This window comes from Patiria miniata, unplaced genomic scaffold (genome assembly GCF_015706575.1).
Source record: "Patiria miniata isolate m_02_andy unplaced genomic scaffold, ASM1570657v1 HiC_scaffold_24, whole genome shotgun sequence".
Lineage (NCBI taxonomy): Eukaryota > Metazoa > Echinodermata > Asteroidea > Valvatida > Asterinidae > Patiria > Patiria miniata.
The window spans coordinates 22151340-22168770 of NW_024037063.1; the positions used below are offsets into that span (position 1 = coordinate 22151340).

General features: G+C 39.0%; 3 protein-coding genes across 7 annotated transcripts; 1 reads left to right on the forward strand and 2 right to left on the reverse strand.

Annotated features, from left to right (window-relative positions):
- The first annotated feature begins 3665 nt into the window (after window positions 1-3665).
- Window positions 3666-6049, forward strand: LOC119732591 (glutamyl-tRNA(Gln) amidotransferase subunit C, mitochondrial-like). 2 transcript variants are annotated; one of them, XM_038206162.1, is made up of 5 exons: window positions 3669-4058; window positions 4397-4447; window positions 4818-4987; window positions 5272-5375; window positions 5553-6049. In XM_038206162.1, exons 1-5 carry the CDS (start codon window positions 3954-3956, stop codon window positions 5624-5626), a joined length of 504 nt encoding a protein of 167 aa, XP_038062090.1. In that variant the 5' UTR covers window positions 3669-3953; the 3' UTR covers window positions 5627-6049. The 2 variants fall into 2 exon arrangements, with proteins under 2 accessions (XP_038062091.1, XP_038062090.1); XM_038206163.1 differs by lacking the exon at window positions 4397-4447 and having other exon boundaries at window positions 3666-4058; window positions 5553-5948.
- Window positions 6050-6773: 724 nt separating this feature from the next.
- On the reverse strand, window positions 6774-12404 carry LOC119732590 (serine/arginine-rich splicing factor 1A-like). Of its 3 annotated transcripts, none has more exons than XR_005271573.1 (5): window positions 12000-12404; window positions 11128-11330; window positions 10155-10327; window positions 8461-10023; window positions 6774-7629 (listed from the first exon to the last, which is right to left on the reverse strand). XR_005271573.1 is itself a non-coding variant. In XM_038206160.1 (4 exons), the coding sequence occupies exons 1-4, from the start codon at window positions 12179-12181 to the stop codon at window positions 9826-9828; spliced, it is 756 nt and encodes a 251-aa protein (XP_038062088.1). In that variant the 5' UTR covers window positions 12182-12404; the 3' UTR covers window positions 8028-9825. The 3 variants fall into 3 exon arrangements, 1 of the variants encoding a protein (XP_038062088.1); XR_005271574.1 differs by lacking the exon at window positions 6774-7629 and having other exon boundaries at window positions 8025-8705; window positions 9747-10023; XM_038206160.1 differs by lacking the exon at window positions 6774-7629 and having other exon boundaries at window positions 8028-10023.
- Window positions 12405-12887: 483 nt separating this feature from the next.
- Window positions 12888-16933, reverse strand: LOC119732592 (mitochondrial ubiquitin ligase activator of nfkb 1-A-like). 2 transcript variants are annotated; one of them, XM_038206165.1, is made up of 4 exons: window positions 16781-16933; window positions 15537-15745; window positions 15137-15345; window positions 12888-14731 (listed from the first exon to the last, which is right to left on the reverse strand). In XM_038206165.1, the coding sequence occupies exons 2-4, from the start codon at window positions 15636-15638 to the stop codon at window positions 14011-14013; spliced, it is 1032 nt and encodes a 343-aa protein (XP_038062093.1). In that variant the 5' UTR covers window positions 15639-15745; window positions 16781-16933; the 3' UTR covers window positions 12888-14010. The 2 variants fall into 2 exon arrangements, with proteins under 2 accessions (XP_038062093.1, XP_038062092.1); XM_038206164.1 differs by having other exon boundaries at window positions 16777-16915.
- Between the last annotated feature and the right edge of the window lie 498 nt (window positions 16934-17431).

Here is a 17431-nt window from a genome sequence, read left to right on the forward strand (position 1 = left end):
ATGTTCAAAAAGAAGTTTTGAAAAAAACCTTCCCCTGTTTTCTTACCTTTTTAGACATTGTTCAACTAACAAACGGGGAGGAAAATTGAGGCAGAATCAACCAAATCAAATATATTTGACGAAGCCTTCTTCCGGGCAACTTTAGTTTAGAAGTAGTAGTTAAGTACGGTATGCGGTCTGACGGTCATTGACGGTAGGCCTATCGTAAAAAAAAAGTGTCAAAGTTCACGCTATACGTACCTTGGGTCTAATTCCAACAGAACGGGGCAAATAAAGTTCGGCAATACGTCTAGATGTGGAGTTTTGTGGCAAGGTCCGACAAGAATCTCGCTAGACTGCGGTTTTCGCGGTGAATTTGGTCGGCAACTTACAGCGGTACCTACATGTGCAGACATGTTACATTTGAGACGCGCGCGCAAAATAAAGCAAGCGAGCAGACGAAAATTTCAGTCTCGAACTTGAGCCTTGTTTTGTTCGCCCATTTAAAATACAAATTTAAGTAAAAACGATGTTAAATAAATTGTTTTATCAGAAAATATTTTTTTCCTCACCTAAACATCTTCAATCTGTGAAGAATACAATTAATTTCAATGTACTTGTCAGAAGGCCCAGACGATTTGAGGAACGATTGTGATTGGTCAGTGTTGGTGGCGTGATCTTGAAATATTGATTCTGATTGGCCAATAACATAATGAAACTGGTATCTAAAAATGGGACTCCCCTAACTTTCTTCATTTTGATAATCTTTAAAAAAAATTTTTAAATTAAATGATTATATTTCAAATTACCTGTGCAAAAATGTGTAAAACATTTACCACCAACTGATATGAGGAATCAAATATAAATGAGGAATCAAATGAAAGTTTTAACTGGTACTCGGCCACATAGGTTTGTGCACAAATTGTTTTTCATCCATGATATCCAAGATGCATTACGAATTCTGTCCACCCCTTGCACAAATATATGAATAACTTTATTGACTTTAAAATGAAATCTACTGAAATTTTTAGTTTAAACAATCAAGTCAAGAAATTTAAAGAGATCACACAAAATCTTTTCCCATGTTGCCACGAAGAGATAAAACATTTATTGAGTCTAAAAAAGGAAAAACGTGAGATCTGAAAATACAAAAACAATGGAACTCATTTTGAATATGTTTCGATGATCCCTATTCGAAATCCACAATACATGGTTAAAACTGCTTTAGAGCCTTTTCCGATTCGTATAACTTTGTGTGTGTTTTATTCCAACTCTGCTCAGGTTGTTCTTAGAATCATTTAATATTTGAACATTTCCCCCCCAAACTTGTAGCTAAATAAAGTTGTGGGTTAACATGTGCTGTGTAACACTCTCATGCATTTAAGTAAAACTGAACACTCTTAAAAATACAGTGCATTTTATACAAAAATATAAAAATATTCTCATACATTTTCTTATCAATCTACAATCAAACACACATGTACATTACAAAAAATTACAATTCATTTTCATTTCTTTTCATCATTCAGGTTATTTGCTTATTTTTCCTAACTTATTAAGGGTTTTTAATTTTCTGTCATGAAGTACATGAAATGTTTTTTTGGTACTGAGCGAAACATCACAGTTGAATTTTTTTTAAGAAACGTCCAAAATTTACTGAGAAATGACAGCATTTGGGAAAAAACACCATTTCACTACATCATTGTGGATCCTCTTATTGAAATTATTTAAACACTTTTTTTTAAAATTAAGTTTGTTTTATGCAATACACCCGGATTGTTTGGAATCTTACATTAGAATAAAACACTTCAGCAGATAAAAATGTCAATTTCCATCACCTGTACCAAATAAATACAATTATGAATTGATCATGGAGGGGGGGAAAGGGACGTTAACCATCCAACATTCTCTGACTGTTGGGTGCTCTGAATTATTTATCATCATTTATAAATTACAATTTCACTCCTGAGCAAGTACATACAAAAAACATATACATATATAGTCACATAAAGAAATGAAAGGTGCCATTTAATGTCCAAAGCTGCAGTAGTTGATAAATTAGGGATGTGCAGTTTTCAAACAATTTAGTATTCAATTATTCTAATTTGGACTTGATAGAATATTCAAATATTCAAAATGGGCTGATCAATATTAACATGTGCCAGCCTCAACTGGCCACCGATCGGGATTTGCATGCACCTGCGCTTGTTGCAAATTGACGAAGAGCTTATTAAGATTTTAAAGATTGATGTATTTCTCATGGAAGCTCTCCAATCATTCGCAAAAGTAGCTTTTGACAAAAGTATGGCATTTGATAAACAATAAAACCTTGCAATACAATTAAAAGAATGGTGGACATTTTTTATCTTCTCCTCAAGACCACTCACATTTTTTTGAATATTTGAGTCGAAAAAAGACTTAAAAAGCTATTCAGATATTCATTTGATCGAATATTCAGTATATTCAGCACAGCCCTATGATTCAGATCCATTGTCGTCTGTCTTCCCCAGAAGTGAATCTTGGACAAATGAAGAAGTAGATGTAGCCTCTGCTAACTTGAAGAATAGCTGGTTCAATACTGAACTGTCCATCACACAACAAGAAATGCACAGGACATGTTCATCCTTCCAACTGATCTCCTTGGTATCCTGAACGACATCAGGTACATGTATTTAGATGGCCGTTCCTGATCCTAGTGGTTGCTTCTCTGATGGAGTGTCCAAAACAGGTCGCTCAAGCTCATCCAAATTGATGCCTTTATCCCTGATGGCATTCTGAAAATGAAAAGATAGAGTTATAATAAATCAGTTAGGCTAAAATATCTGGGTATTTTTTTGGAGAAAAAAAAGTAGCCAGGCACCACGGAGAGTTGAGTGCATTTTCAAAGTGCATTGTATTTTCTAACAAAATTGGAAAAGTTTCTCAATCCTAGAATGATTCATGTCTTTTCAACATTTTTGCAATGACCGACCTTCATTGAGATACATGTTCATGTAATGAAATAGTGGCATCAGGATGCAACATTCCTTCCCATTTTTTATATTATTTTACATGTGCAAATACGTCGCAGGCCTAATTCATGCGCACTTGTGAAAGAGATAAAACTAACATTGAATATGACTATCACTAACATCAGCAAGATGGAATTATCTACAGGAAATTCACAGGGAGAAAACAAATTTACAAAATTTACTTCCCATTCAAAGTTAAGTAGGCCCAACAAATTAAAATAACAACTAGGCCTACTCACTTTTACACAAGTTTGATATTTTTTGAAGATGTCTGCACATGCATCATTGTAGTCTCCCTTCAAGAACTTCTCGCTGAACCATGCATTGAAGCAGGCATCGTATTCCTTCTTGAGTTGATTACAATCCGATCCAATACTCTCCATTTCAATGAATGATGCAACTTGCAAGGCAAAACTGCTCTCGCTCAAGTCTCAAAACAAATTTTTTTTAGTGCCAAATTCACGGTTCCCACGACCTCATTCGATATTCGGCGCTCAGGTTCACCGAGTCAAATCTTCTAAAATGTGCAGCTAGCAAAGTTTTCTTGAAAATTGTTAAACACGGCTTTTTAAACTCAACACTTTTAAAATCTTCTGAGAAGCCACAGCACAGGGCACAAGTTTCGTCGGTCTGCTGCGCTGCACAACTTCCAGCCGGATCACAAGTCATGAAATCTGTGACAAGTCCGCACTGAGATAAAATAGGTACATATTAAAAATAATTAAGATGTGTTCTACGAGTCTCATTCAAAATATATACGACTGTTTTTGATTTGTTCCTCTTATGTCACTGTGCAGAGATGTTTTTAGGAAAAGTAATGTTTTGGAATCTCCATTTGGCGTAATGATATTTAAAAGACTTCGTCTGATCAAACCAAGATGGCGGCGCCCATGAAAAACTTCAACCGAGTGAACTCGTGAAAGTCAGGGATAAATTTCACATCGAAATACAGATTTGCATTCGATGTATCATCTAGTTATGTCGAGACGAATATTGTCTTCTTGTATTCTTGTCCTTCAAGCTACAAATCAAAGGCTATGTTCTTCAAATGGCGGACTTCACCCGAAGGTAATGTATCGATACGGTAAACTGCACTGGCAGTGGCAGTGGCAGAGTGACCGTTGGTGGCGCTGTTTATGTTACACGGGCTCATTTCAACAAGGAACAAGTTTACAAAATTTTGGTAATCAAAAATAGAATATTAATATAACATTTGTCAAGTACAGAGGATAATGAGGGACGCCCACGGAAGTTAGTAAAGTACATACAGCCTACAGCTGGGGAATTTGAAACTCAAAATAATTAAAAAAATTAATATCTCATCGCATCTTGGCCAGCAGGCCACTTCATAAATTTACAAAATCACATACATGTACATGTAGTTGTTTTGTTTGTTTTGTTTGCAGATACCTCGTAAACCAACATGGAAAGAAATCAATTCCACCAACCTGCCTAAGGTATGAACAGTTGCTGGGGCACTGAAATAAATCCGTAATCTGAAATCCAATTAAAAAACAACCAAAATGAACCTTTTATATGATTGTTACGCTCTTGGACTGCTTGATGGAATAATATTTCAACAAAAAACTAGCTTGAGTAACTCCAGCTCTAATGCCTATCGCATAGGCATTAGAGCTGGAGTTACTCAAGCTAACAAAAAAATAAAAAGGTTCGAATGCAAGAACTGAATACATGTACAGTATTCATGTTTAACTCAGTGTTCATGATGAACCAAATATTAATGTTTAATTCAGTATTCACGATGAACTGAATACATGTATTACCACCCACCTCCCACTTGATATTTATCCTTTGTTTTCTTTACAGGAGCCAGTCATTGATGAGCAAACTATCCAGCGTTTGGAGCGACTAGCTCTGGTGGACTTCAATAATGTGGCTGGAATACAGAGACTAACTGAAGCTATCAAATTAGCGGACCAGATTCAAATGGTCGACACTACTGGTGTGGAACCATTGGACTCAGTTCTTGAGGACAGGTGATATTGTTTTGGAAATTAAAAGAATTGTTCTTCTAATTTGCTTGAGGAAAACACCATTTCCCTTGATTAATTAATTAAAGCCTTAAAAATGCAAGTCAAAACACAAGCTGTTGTCATTGTACCAACTCTTCAACCTGTGGCATAAAACACTTTTCACCTCTTTTTGATTATTAAAAATCACTTAACTTTCCATCAAAGTAACATCGACACCTACAAATTATCGTTGGAATTTATTTTTAATAATTGGTCAAAGTTTATTGGGGTTTTTGGTACTTTGACAGGACTTTGTACCTAAGAGAAGATGAAGTAACCGAGGGAAATTGTGCCGAGGAAATTCTTCAAAATGCTGCCAAGACGTGTGAAGAATACTTTGTCGCTCCACCAGGTTTGTTATTAATATTAACACAGTTCACCGTTTCAAAAATAAAATCAACATGGAGAGTGACACAAATAAAGGCAACTTTAAGCAATACAAGTTAAAAAGTCATTTATTACAATATTTTAAAAGCTGTTATTTAAATTCAAAATATTTTTTAAAATTTGCTTTTTTTTTTTTTCAAAGGTAATATTCCGCTACCCCCGAAGCCTGTGGCCAGATATGATGGACATCAGTCTGACGAACAAGATTGCTCATGACACTGGCTGCACATTGATCTAGACGGAAGAGGAAATTTGTTGGGAATGGAGGGGGGGGGTAGAAATGTGTGATATTCTAGATGATTGGAGCTGTATAAAGTTAAAAATGGGAATTAATAGTAAAAATATTATTACACATCACAAAAGCTTCAACTGTTTTTGGATGTTTCATAACTGTACGATATGCAGCTAAAGATGAGAAATTGAGCACAATTTAAAATTGATATTTTTGAAACCAAGTTGAAAACATTTAAAACTACATGCATTACCTGATCCTTGATCTCACGGTAAGACATCAATAAAATAATTTGTTAAGAGGACTGCGTGAAATTGTCTTGTGTTTTAGTTTGTTGCACAACTTGGGATGTAGATGTACACATATTTTTAATAAGTGGACAAACAGTTTTCAGTTAATAAAAAAAACGCTCTTCAAAATGGGAGGTGGGCGGGGGGAGAGGATGAGCAGTAAGTGTATACATGTAGATCAATCCATTTTACACCACCCTATGGAAATCTGACCAATCACAGCCACGATTACTGTCCGACATTAATGTGGATCAGTCTATTGACAGGGAGAGGGGACAGGCTTTTTTTTATAGTGGTTGGGAGGGAAGGGTTCATGGAGCATGCACAGAGGGCGGGGCCTAATGGATCAGTCTATTGACAGGGAGAGGGGACAGGCTTAGTGGTTGGGAGGGAAGGGTTCATGGAGCATGCACAGAGGGCGGGGCCTATTTGATCAGTCTATCGACAAGGAGAGGGGACAGGCTAAGTGGCTGGGAGGGAAAGGTTTGAGAGTATGCACAGAGGGCGGGGCCTAGTGGATCAGTCTATTGACAGGGAGGGGAGACGGGCTTAGTGGCTGAAAGGGAAGGGTTCATTGAGCATGCACAGTGGGCGGGGCCTAGTGGATCAGTCTATTGACAAGCAGGGGGACAGGCTTAGTGGCTGGGAGGGAAAGGTTCATTGAGTATGCACAGAGGGCGGGGCCTATTGGATCAATCTATTGACAGGGAGGGGGAAGACAGTTTTAGTGGCTGAAAGGGAAGGGTTCATTGAGCATGCACAGTGGGTGGGGCCTAGTGGATCAGTCTATTGACAAGCAGGGGGACAGGCTTAGTGGCTGGGAGGGAAGGGTTCAGTGAGCATGTACAGTGGGCGGGGCCTAGTGGATCAGTCTATTGACAAGGAGGGGGAGGCTTAGTTGATGGGAGAGGAAGGGATCATTAGTGGGGCAAATTAGGATTGCTGCATTTTTTTATTCCCCTACAAATTGGTTTCAAAACTTGTTCACAGGCATCCCTTTCTATTTATATTCACTTCCCATCAACTCTGTGATCAGGTATGCAACTGGGAAGTTCCAAGCTTTACAAGAATTTATAGTGTTTTTCAATGTTAAAGGGCATCAGTGTGAAAAAAGGGACTTCCATGAGAAATCCGATCTTAAAAGTGCGGATCCGGTTATGAATCTATGGGAAGCTAGGAAAGAAATTTTAATCCAGCTATTCTAAATATCCTTCATGATCCTTAATTTCTTATGGCATCAGGATTTCCTTTAAAGCGAATGTAGTCCCAATCCTTTCAGATCCTGTTTTTTTCCGTGAGAATCTTCCAGAATAGGAACTTCTGATTCTTTTGGAATATTGTCTGCCACACAACTCCTTGTTTTCCATGGGGAATCCTGTTTCCATGCGGAATCCTATGTTTTCCGTGGGGAATCCTATGTTTTCCATGTGGAATGCTATGTTTTCCATGAGGAATCCTATGCTTTCTCTGAAGAATCCTACGCTTTCTCTGAAGAATCCTATGTTTTCCACGTGGAATCCTGTTTTCCATGTGGAATCCTATGGTTTCCGTGTGGAATCCTGTTTTTCATGTGGAATCATGTGTTTTCCATGTGGAATCCTGTTTTCCATGAGGAATCCTATGGATTTTCCGATTTAAATGTGTCCTTCCCTCTGTTCCGTGCTCTCAAATCCTTTGCTATCCAATACTGACTGAACCTTGGAGGTTGAAAAAGAAGTTAAAAGTCTGGTTAATGATATTCACCCAAACCAGTTAGAAAAGACCAATCTATTAAGCTTCGCCCAACAATGTTCTGGCCAATGACAGCTGTCGTTTATGTCCGACATGCATGTACAAACGACCACATGCGTGCACATATGACGCGCGTGGCTAGAGCATGCAGTATGGCTTTGGAAAGGCGCACGTGTTGTTGCGCATGTGCACAATGGGCGGGGCCTAGTGGATCGGTTGATTGCCAACAAAACTTCAAGGATGCTTTATAGGTCTTTTGCAACAACTGCTAAAAAATGACAACATAAAAGATGTTTTTTTCATCAAGGTTAACAGAAATCCTGCATTTTTTAACTATAAAGAAAAAGATACCATGTTGCTCAACTTAAGCAATAAGACCACTTGTTTAATAATCGTCTTTGCAACGTTTCAAAAATGTTAAAAATATTAAACTACAAATCCGTCACTAAAGCATGCACCACTACCGCAAGAAAAACAGCATGCAATTTAATTACTTAAGTGTAAGCTTTTGACACTGCAAAATTAAAACTGATCACAACGTACAAAAAATAACATCGAAATTTGTTCTGCATGTTTGAATTAGGATCAGATCAAGCAGAGCATATTTACAGCGGATATTTTCACATAACGTCTGGGTAACAATATTCAACAACTGATGTTAATACAGCTAAATTGAAATAATCAAAATTGCTTTTAAATTTTCTTTTTTAAAAATGGACATAGAATTGGAGGGAAAAAAATGCTTGATTTGAAAATAACTCAAACATGCCAAAGAAAAATAAGTTTTTAAAGCATACCATCCAATCCATGATTTGTCCAAAACTTGACATCGAGATCAAATGTTCCCAATGTCTCCATTGATTCGTTTCCCTCTCAGGAGTCCTTTGTGTGCCAAAAAATGTGACTGCTCCATAATCTGTTCCACTATTCCTTCATCCCGCCATGACAAAAAAAAATCCTCTAAAAATTGCCATTCCTGGACTTCTCAGTTCTAGTGCTTTTCCTAAGGAATCCGGAATTCCGAATGTCCATCCTTACGGCACTGAGGACATTGAGAAAATATGAAACGTTGTTAGCTGTAACACAAGTCGTAACATGTAACACAAGTCGTAACATAAAGAAAACCTACTTAAACAGGTACTTAAAAGTTCAGATGTTTAAATTATCTGACATCTTTCAGTGTTAGAAATGAAAAGTTAACAAATTGTTTAGTTTCTGAAGACAGTTTGAGCTCATGCTAAACCCTAGAAATCTATGTGTTGGTACACTACGCATCAGTACCTAAATTACATTCAGACACTGGACATATTCCAACCAATCATCAAATTTAGTCGAGCAAAAACAGACCAATTTCAATTGCTCAAAATTGATGTTAATTTTGTCCAAGCAGATGGTATGTGTATGTATGTACTTTTTACACATAAATTTCTGTCAAAAATGACAAAGTTAATCAGATGACTACGTATACCGGGGTATGTGTGTAACAAGATTAAGATCTCCCATTTTCAGTTTTAGTAACAGTGACTTTTCATTCCTTACAAAACTTATGAATGTATAAACCGTCTATTCTAGTCTAGTTTCAACCTTCAAAATGTACATTTTTAGCCTTTAAACCACTGTGTATTTCCAATGCAAATAATTTTCAGATAGAAACTAAACCACACTACTAGTACAACACGCTATTTAGCTAAAAAAGGCAAACGCCGATCGCAATGGGTGGAGACATACTCAAAACCTGATTTGTTTTTTTTACAAAATACAACTACAAAGATCAACAAATATCAAACTCTCAAATTTCATTGCCAAATTGGACTCAACTTTCTACAAAAGGTGGATGTTTAACAGAACCTATACTTTACAGCACTTCAAGTCAAAATACACAATTTGAAAAAAAGAAGGATCTTTTTGTGCATAGTAAGAACACTTAATGAATATACACGCATGCATACGTCTTCTCTTGAAATAATGAGATATATCTGTGTAATAATTGAATGTAATTGAGCACATATTCAAAAAAGGAAAGTTCTCGACCGATTTTCACACATTTACAAAATTCTGTTTCAGATTTTTGGCTTAAACCAACCTTAGTTTCCTAGTCCTGTTGTAATTGGTATCCGGGTTTCCATGGGAACTACACTCGATCGCCCACTCCAACAGACAACTTAACGGGAGCGTGACCGACTGTCGCGTCCCTTGGAGCGACTGCGAGATCTGGACCGTGTGTAGGAGCGTTTAGAACGCTTGGGGCTGTAGGATCGGCGCGGACTTCGCTTTGGACTGTAGCGTCTAGGGGAGCGGCTTCGAGATCGACTGCGGCCACCTTTGTAGTCTGCTTTCACTGTGATATAGGACGTATCACCCTGACCAAGCAAACAAAATTCCAACAGAGTCAGTCACAAATCAAGTCACAAATGGGTAATTCCAACGTTATGAAAGGACTCTTTAGGGTATAAATACTAAACTATCAAGTTTTTGAGATTTTTGCATCTACCTCATGTGAGTGAAACTTGGAATCGCACAGACTCTTGCAGGCATAGCGCATGTCGTCTTCATTGACGAACTCGACCACTCCCGTGCAATCTCTGTACACGTCCGCATAGCAGACGTCACCAGCCTCCCGCATGTGGTCCTTCAAGTCTTGCCAACTACCAGTAGAGGGTAGCCCTGTCGTTGGAAACACAAACAAGCAAAACAAGAACAAATCTGTTAATTTTAATCAATTAGACTTGTCAAATTTCATCAGTGATGCATGGCTAGAACATGCAGTGTATATTTGAGGAGAGGCACATGTTTTTACCAACGTGCAAAGTGGGTGGCGAATTAACCATTAGAAGTTTACATGACCAATGTAATTATTAAACCCTAACTCCCAAGGCATTTTTGCTTGGATGTATTAACCTCAATCCTGCAAAATCCTCCAAATGCCTCCATGTAAAAATAGCATACAGCCTCAATCCTGCAAAATCTGTTTTTCTTGAATGCGATTCTTGGAGGGGCGACTAACCATTAGAAGTTTACGTGACCAATGTAATGATTCAACCCTAACTCCCAAGGCATTTTGCTTGGATGTATTAACCTCAATCCTGCAAAATCCTCCAAATGCCTCCATGTAAAAATAGCATACAGCCTCAATCCTGCAAAATCTCTGTTTTTCTTGAATGCGATCCTTGGAGGGGTGACTGCTGCCTCAATCCTGCAAAGTCATCCGGAAATCACTGTCAATATGTTGAGGCAGAGCCAGTGACATCCTAGCACTGTGTGGAGGAATTCAAGTATAATATAGGCCTAAATTTATGCACGGCTGAGCATAAACAACTCGTGGTCCAGCCCAAGACCTTGACACAGTGCATCCTCCGAAATCAGCAACACACTTTTGCCATGAAGATGTAGCCTCAATCCTACAAAATCCTTGATTTGCAAAGAAGATTTGGGAGGATTTGGGAAGGTAAGGGTTATTAAAGCACCTGATACGATGACTCTGTAGTCCGATCTCCTGGGTGGGGGGCCACCTCTCCTTCCCCCACCTCTACCACCATCCCCATCCCGACCCCCATCCCGACCCCCACTGTAGCCCCCACGGGGTCCTCCTCCACGGGGACGTTCCACGCGCAATCTGCAGTTGTCGTAATCGTAGCCATTTCTGTAATAGATTGCATCCTCAGCGTCCCTGTAATACAAATTTAAAAAACTGCGTATGAGTGTTGTCAACAAATGGAAAATGTTGGGCATCAGACCATGTAAAACAGAAAAATTGTTCCTCGTCCAGGCTTTTTGGAAAAATGAAGAGGGCGTCCTTCTCCTTCTCCCCCACCCCCAATTTGGGGAATGGATTCTTCCATTTCCTTGACTCTTTTGCTGATACTTTGCGTCCACAGGATCTGTCACCTTTTCAAACAGATTTTGAACTTTACACGGTTACAATTTTGTTGGAAACAAAATAAAGACAAAATATATACTTTTTTTTTCAAGAGTGAAGGAAAAAGTGTGCCGAGTACGGGGACAAGAATCGTTAACTTTTTACTTTGGCCTTATGAAGAACTGTACGACAAAGAATGCAACTCCAAGTTCCAACTACAAAACGGAAGGGGGAGGGAACAGGCATTTAATTAGGGCCTATTTTCTTTATGAACCATTAGCTCGTGAATTGAGCACATGCTTTTGTGCCCTCCCCTGTCCCCATTCCCTACAAAAAGAACAATTTTACAATTTTAGTATGGAAATTGGAATGTTACAGGTTGACAAGCGCCCTCTATAGACAAACCAAGATTCCAACATGCCCAAATTTCGCACTTTTTCTGATAACAGAGTTGGCTGAAAAAAACTCCATATAACTCACCTTCTGTCCTCGAATTCGATGAAAGCAAAAGGCGGTCCAAGGGACCTGCTCTTAAGGTCAATGTTTGTTATTCTGCCGTACTTAAAAAACAAATCTTCCACCTCTTTTTCTCGGACGTTGGACGGCAAATTGCCGACGTAAATCCGGCAATCTGACGAGCCTCCACCGCCGCGGTACGACATCGTTTCGTCTCAGTCAGTTGACCCCGCAAAACACCAAACACTAGCAAATGAACGAGAAGTTTGTTTGGTACAACTCAGGACGTAAAATGTAATCTCCAAAATGAGGATTTTTAAAGCTTTTCACGGGTAAAAATGGAGCGGAAATTGGAACAAGAAGCAGGAAAGACTCGAACAGTAACCACGTGAACTTGGCGTACCCACTCAGAATTAGTCTGGTGTCTGCCGCATACGCGCACGCGCCTAGTCTGTTATCATCTCGTACCATCTAACAGACGCGCGAAAACCAGACTAAGCATTTATAATATATGACGTCACGTAAACATGAATATGCATACATACATATGTATCCCTTCGCAAGTCTAGTATAAAGTTTCCTTTTTTGGTTGAAAAAAAAAACACCCCGGATTATTCTTGACTTTATGAACTAACTGCAAACAACTTCATGTTTCTCTCTTTTTCAGACCCCAGGTTGTTAATAAGATATATGTTTAACATAAACTTTTTTCAGAGACTAAAAATAATTTGTAGGTCTGTAAAAGGTGGACGACTAAAGAATATTCTCTAAAAATGGGTTGATTTGATTTAACAACCTCAACTGCATAACAGGCCAAATACAAAGCAACTAGGAACTCGTCGGAACCAATTTTAATATTGTTTCTACAATATCATAACCATCTTCATAAAACAGAAAGTCATGAAAGAAATCTTGGGTTCAAATCACCATCCCCCAAAAGGGTGAATTTATTCTATTAAATTCAATTGCATTTACATTTTGATTATACATACAATTTGAATACATGTATGTGTAAAACAAACAAAAGCTGGTCTTCAGAGCAATATTTTCTTTCTGATAATAACCTTTTGATTCTGTCTGACTAAATAAAAATCACTGCTAATTTTCATTTCAATTCAAACAATACTTATCGCTCATACAATTTGCATAAATGACGATCTTTCTTACCTGCTAAAAAAATTCGATTCAAATAGCATTTTTGTGCCTTCACTTCATGATTGTCTGTTTTATGTATTACAAGTTTCCTGCCAATATATGATGCTCCATGTGAGTTACTAGAATTTGGAGAAGCAGTTTCAACCTTTTTTTGAGATGATTTCTGGATAAATTTTAATCTATCTACATTTACAGTGGTACGGAATTTTAATGGTACATTTGTACACTCAATTCAAACAGTCTAAGAAAACTATATGATGAAATTATGCCTTCAAGGCCACATTCATCACTCTGGAGAAATAAAAGGCTCCTAAATTTCGGTTCTCTAATTTGTATCACTTGCATAAAAACATCAATTTTTGGTATGCTGTACAGCTGTAAACACAATAAACTGATTTATTAAGCCAACCCCTATGGAGTTGCGACCAATCACAGAAAAATTGAGGCCAAGTTAAAAAAATGAACCGTTTCTCATCCCTGCTCGCTTCCTTTTTCCTGCCTGCTTCCTATTTTTTATCATACATTTGCAATATTTTTGTCTTTTTGTTTCCAGCAAATTGTAGCCATGTATGCAAGTTCAAAATCTAGTAGAAAGAGTGATGGCTCCTTTGAACACAAAAGTATCAGCAAAAGAGATGAGACAATGAAGTATGTATCCGCCATCTTGGAAAAGTGCCTCCTTTTTCTTTAAAAAATGTGGATGAGAAACTATTTCCTTTTTTACTTGGCTTTATGTTGGATATGCACTCACTGTAAGTATGACATGGGTACAAGGGGCACGGATGGAATACGCATCAGAGCGGCGCACGTGCTGTTGCCATGGTGAGCAGTGGGCGGGGCCTCATTAATCAATCAATGGACTTGTTATCATTGTTCCAATCTATGAGTGATACAGCGGCACGACACGCTTAATGCGCTGCCTACATATCGGACACTGCGGCGGTTGCAGCAATCGCGCACAACGCGCACATGTGCAGATGTGACCACAGTCTAACAGCACTACATCCCTTCGGTTGCTCAGGCATATCGTGCAAGCGTTGTCTTCACTGACCGTCGGGTCCACGTCAGTTCCTTCAGCCCCTTCCTCCGCCCGATCCTGCAAGACTCTCTCGACCTGCATCTCGTGATTCCTCCTCTCCGCGTACTTCTTGTATTGCTTATAGAACCACAGTGCGACAAGCAGAGCGGTGATTGACCCGCTGATGTACAGAAAGAACTTGAGATGGTTTATCTTCGATTGGAAATCCCGGACAATCCCAGAAAACCCGATGTTGCTTAGGATGTAAGGTCTGTTGGTGCCTGTAGGGGGACCGAGAACCAGAGAACCAGTCGACGTTGACAGCATGCCTATGCCTGTCAGCACTGTTCCCTCTGACAGCATTCTTTCCATGGTCTGAAAGCCTTTAGTTTTTTCCCCACTTGCCCAACTGACGATGTGTTCTCCTAGCGACGTCGGCGATGGCTCAAACGAATCATGGATGATGGGAATCTCTAGCCCGGTGGCAGACAGAGGGTCGTCGACCTTTACGCCTGCATTATTGTCTTTGATCACGAATGGGACCGAGCGGTTTATATTCCTTATCAATCGTGTGGTGTCGTGCCTGTACCATATATGGGGAAAAAATACTAAATGACCAAATGTAGTTTTCAAGGTGAAATCAATACACTAAAATCCAAAGATTTCAAACTTCAAAAATTTGAAAAATCTGTCAATGCAAATATGATTATTCAACCATGCTGGTATGTATACCTGGACCTGGTAAGGATCATAACTTATATGTAAATTGTACATGTGATCGTTAAACCATGCTTGTTGGACGGTATCAAGCGAATAAATGCTTGCCGAGTCAATGTACTTGAAACAAGCTTCGGAATTCAAGCGTTATTTAAATGATCCAATTTCTGTTGGTTTTCATAGTCATCAGCTCTTTTGGTGAGTGCAGTAAACATGATTTTCATTGTTTTATGGGAAAGGTCCCAAAGTTCACTACCTGATCCAGACTTACCACAAGCGAGTGCTCCCACTCCAGTACGTCTTATGCTCTCTACAGATCAGCGTTTGCAGGACCCCCAAGATGCCTGGAGTATGCTCACTCTGCAGGGGTTTACCGATAGCTTCCACGCTCCCTTCAATGACGGCATAGGGAATGGTATTTTCAGGAGCCTCACTGACGATGGTTTGCAGGTTCCGGTCGATGTTTAGGCGAGGGGCATCCTATAAGACACAATAAAAACAAAAGTGAAATTTTAGTAATTCACTCTGCTACAACTTGAAATAACACACGGGAAATTGCTACAGCTGCTGGCCAGTGGCTTCCATGGATACGCTTGTTATTTCAAGCAGTGGCCAATTGAAACGGCTATGGCCCATATACATGTACCCTCATCGGAACTAAATAAGCTTACCTTTATTTGTTTGAGGTAGTTGGCCTCTTTCCTCCAATAATAAGCAATGAGGCCCGTAATGGCTGCACTGCCTGCCATTACGGCAACCTCAATGTTTTCCATTGTCCTGACGGTAGTCTGCACTGGGCACCAGTTAAGAGAAATTTGATGGTTGACTCGGTAGCGCTTAGACGGTTTTATGAAGAATTTGCTTCCGGTATCCTTTTGTTCTATATTATCATTGGCAAAAAGCAAACAGAATGAGAAATTAGTGTCCTTCACTTTGCAGAATTTTCTCTTGCAGTGGATATTTGACCATGAATTGGTCCCCGATTGTTTTTGTTGTTGAACCGGCAATGCACTGAACATATGCAGTGAGTGTTTTGGGGGGACTTAAGACATATTTACCTTGATGAATCTTTGTCTGTTTCCACGTTTATATTGTCATTGTGACTTCAAACTCAGGGGGCAGTAATCAGGCCTATTGCAATTTCGGACTTTATTTCCCTTAAAAAAAAAAATCCTCCAGAGACAATCAGAAAAAGAAGATGAAACATTCTCTAATCAAATGTAGGATTTGATTTTAAACAATGAAAACTCTTACTTTAGTTTAGGGAGAATGAAATAAATAAATTAAAATGAGTGGCGCGAAAGCATTTCCAAATCGAGACACCTTGCTTAATGTTTTGGCCCAGCATGTTTTTAATAAACCAACGAGCCAGATGTTCGCTCAAGTTGGGAAGGTAATGTATTGCGTACTCGTATAGGTGCACATGCGCAGAAGAAGAATGCTGGCTCAGTAATGAACAAAATTGTGGGACTGTAACAGGGTTCTTTAAATGCCTCGATTTTCTTTTTAGACTAGGCCTTTCTAGTTTCTTTTCAGTGACTGAGAACAGTGAGTTTTCAATTAGTCAGTCAATGCCATGGTCGGTGTCGGTGGCCAAATTTTAAAGGATTCAAAGTAAAACTCAAAATGTTTAATTCCCAATACATGTTGTGCCTTATCAGCAAAGTGGCGGTCGAATAAATACTCCCCTTTCCTTACCAACCAGAGCCCCGCCCCTCATATCCCATGATCTGGCGCGCCGCCGCCGGTAGTTGATGTGGAAATGTCAATACAGATAATTAATAATCAATTGTCTCTGGCACTGCCGCCTATTGTAAAATGAAGTCCTACCCCTGCCCAACAATGTGTGCAAGGCATTAAAAAATAACCCAAAGGGAAGGAGACAGCTCAGAGAAATAAAATTATCTTTACCTACAATTACATCACAATGCGGACCAGCAGAGATCCTATCTTGGTCTTTTATAGTCAGATTCTCAACACATTTACCATACGAAAACATTAGGAGACGTCTAGAATGTTGATATCAGGATAATCAAACATAAGGTGGCGCTCTTCATAAGTAACGGTGTCAGGCGCGGCGTAGCAAGATCATGAAACCATTATGTCTATGCATGAAACACACACAGTGTGCGTGTGCCGCACAAATGTTGATATCGGGACAACCAAACAACAGGTGGCGCTCTTCACAATTAACGGTGTCAAATACAATCTCGTTTACGTAGTTTTGAGCGGTTACGCACTGACAAGTACATAATACAGGAAAGAAAGTTACAAATAAACTTAACCCTGGGGACGTAGTTGCGAAAAAGTTTCGAAGTCCGAATTTTCCCATCATGCATTGAGAAATCCCAAATCCTATCGCGATAGGATTTTGGAAATGGGAATCGTTATTCGTTTTCCGTTTTGCTTTCGAAATAGGAAATGGGAATAGTGGGAATCGATATCCGTTTTCCGTTTAACTGACGAATAGGGAAATGGGAATCGTAAGTCGGTTATTCGTTTTCCGTTTAGCTGTCAAATAGGGAAATGGGAATCGTTATTCGTTATTCGTTATCCGTTTTGCTGT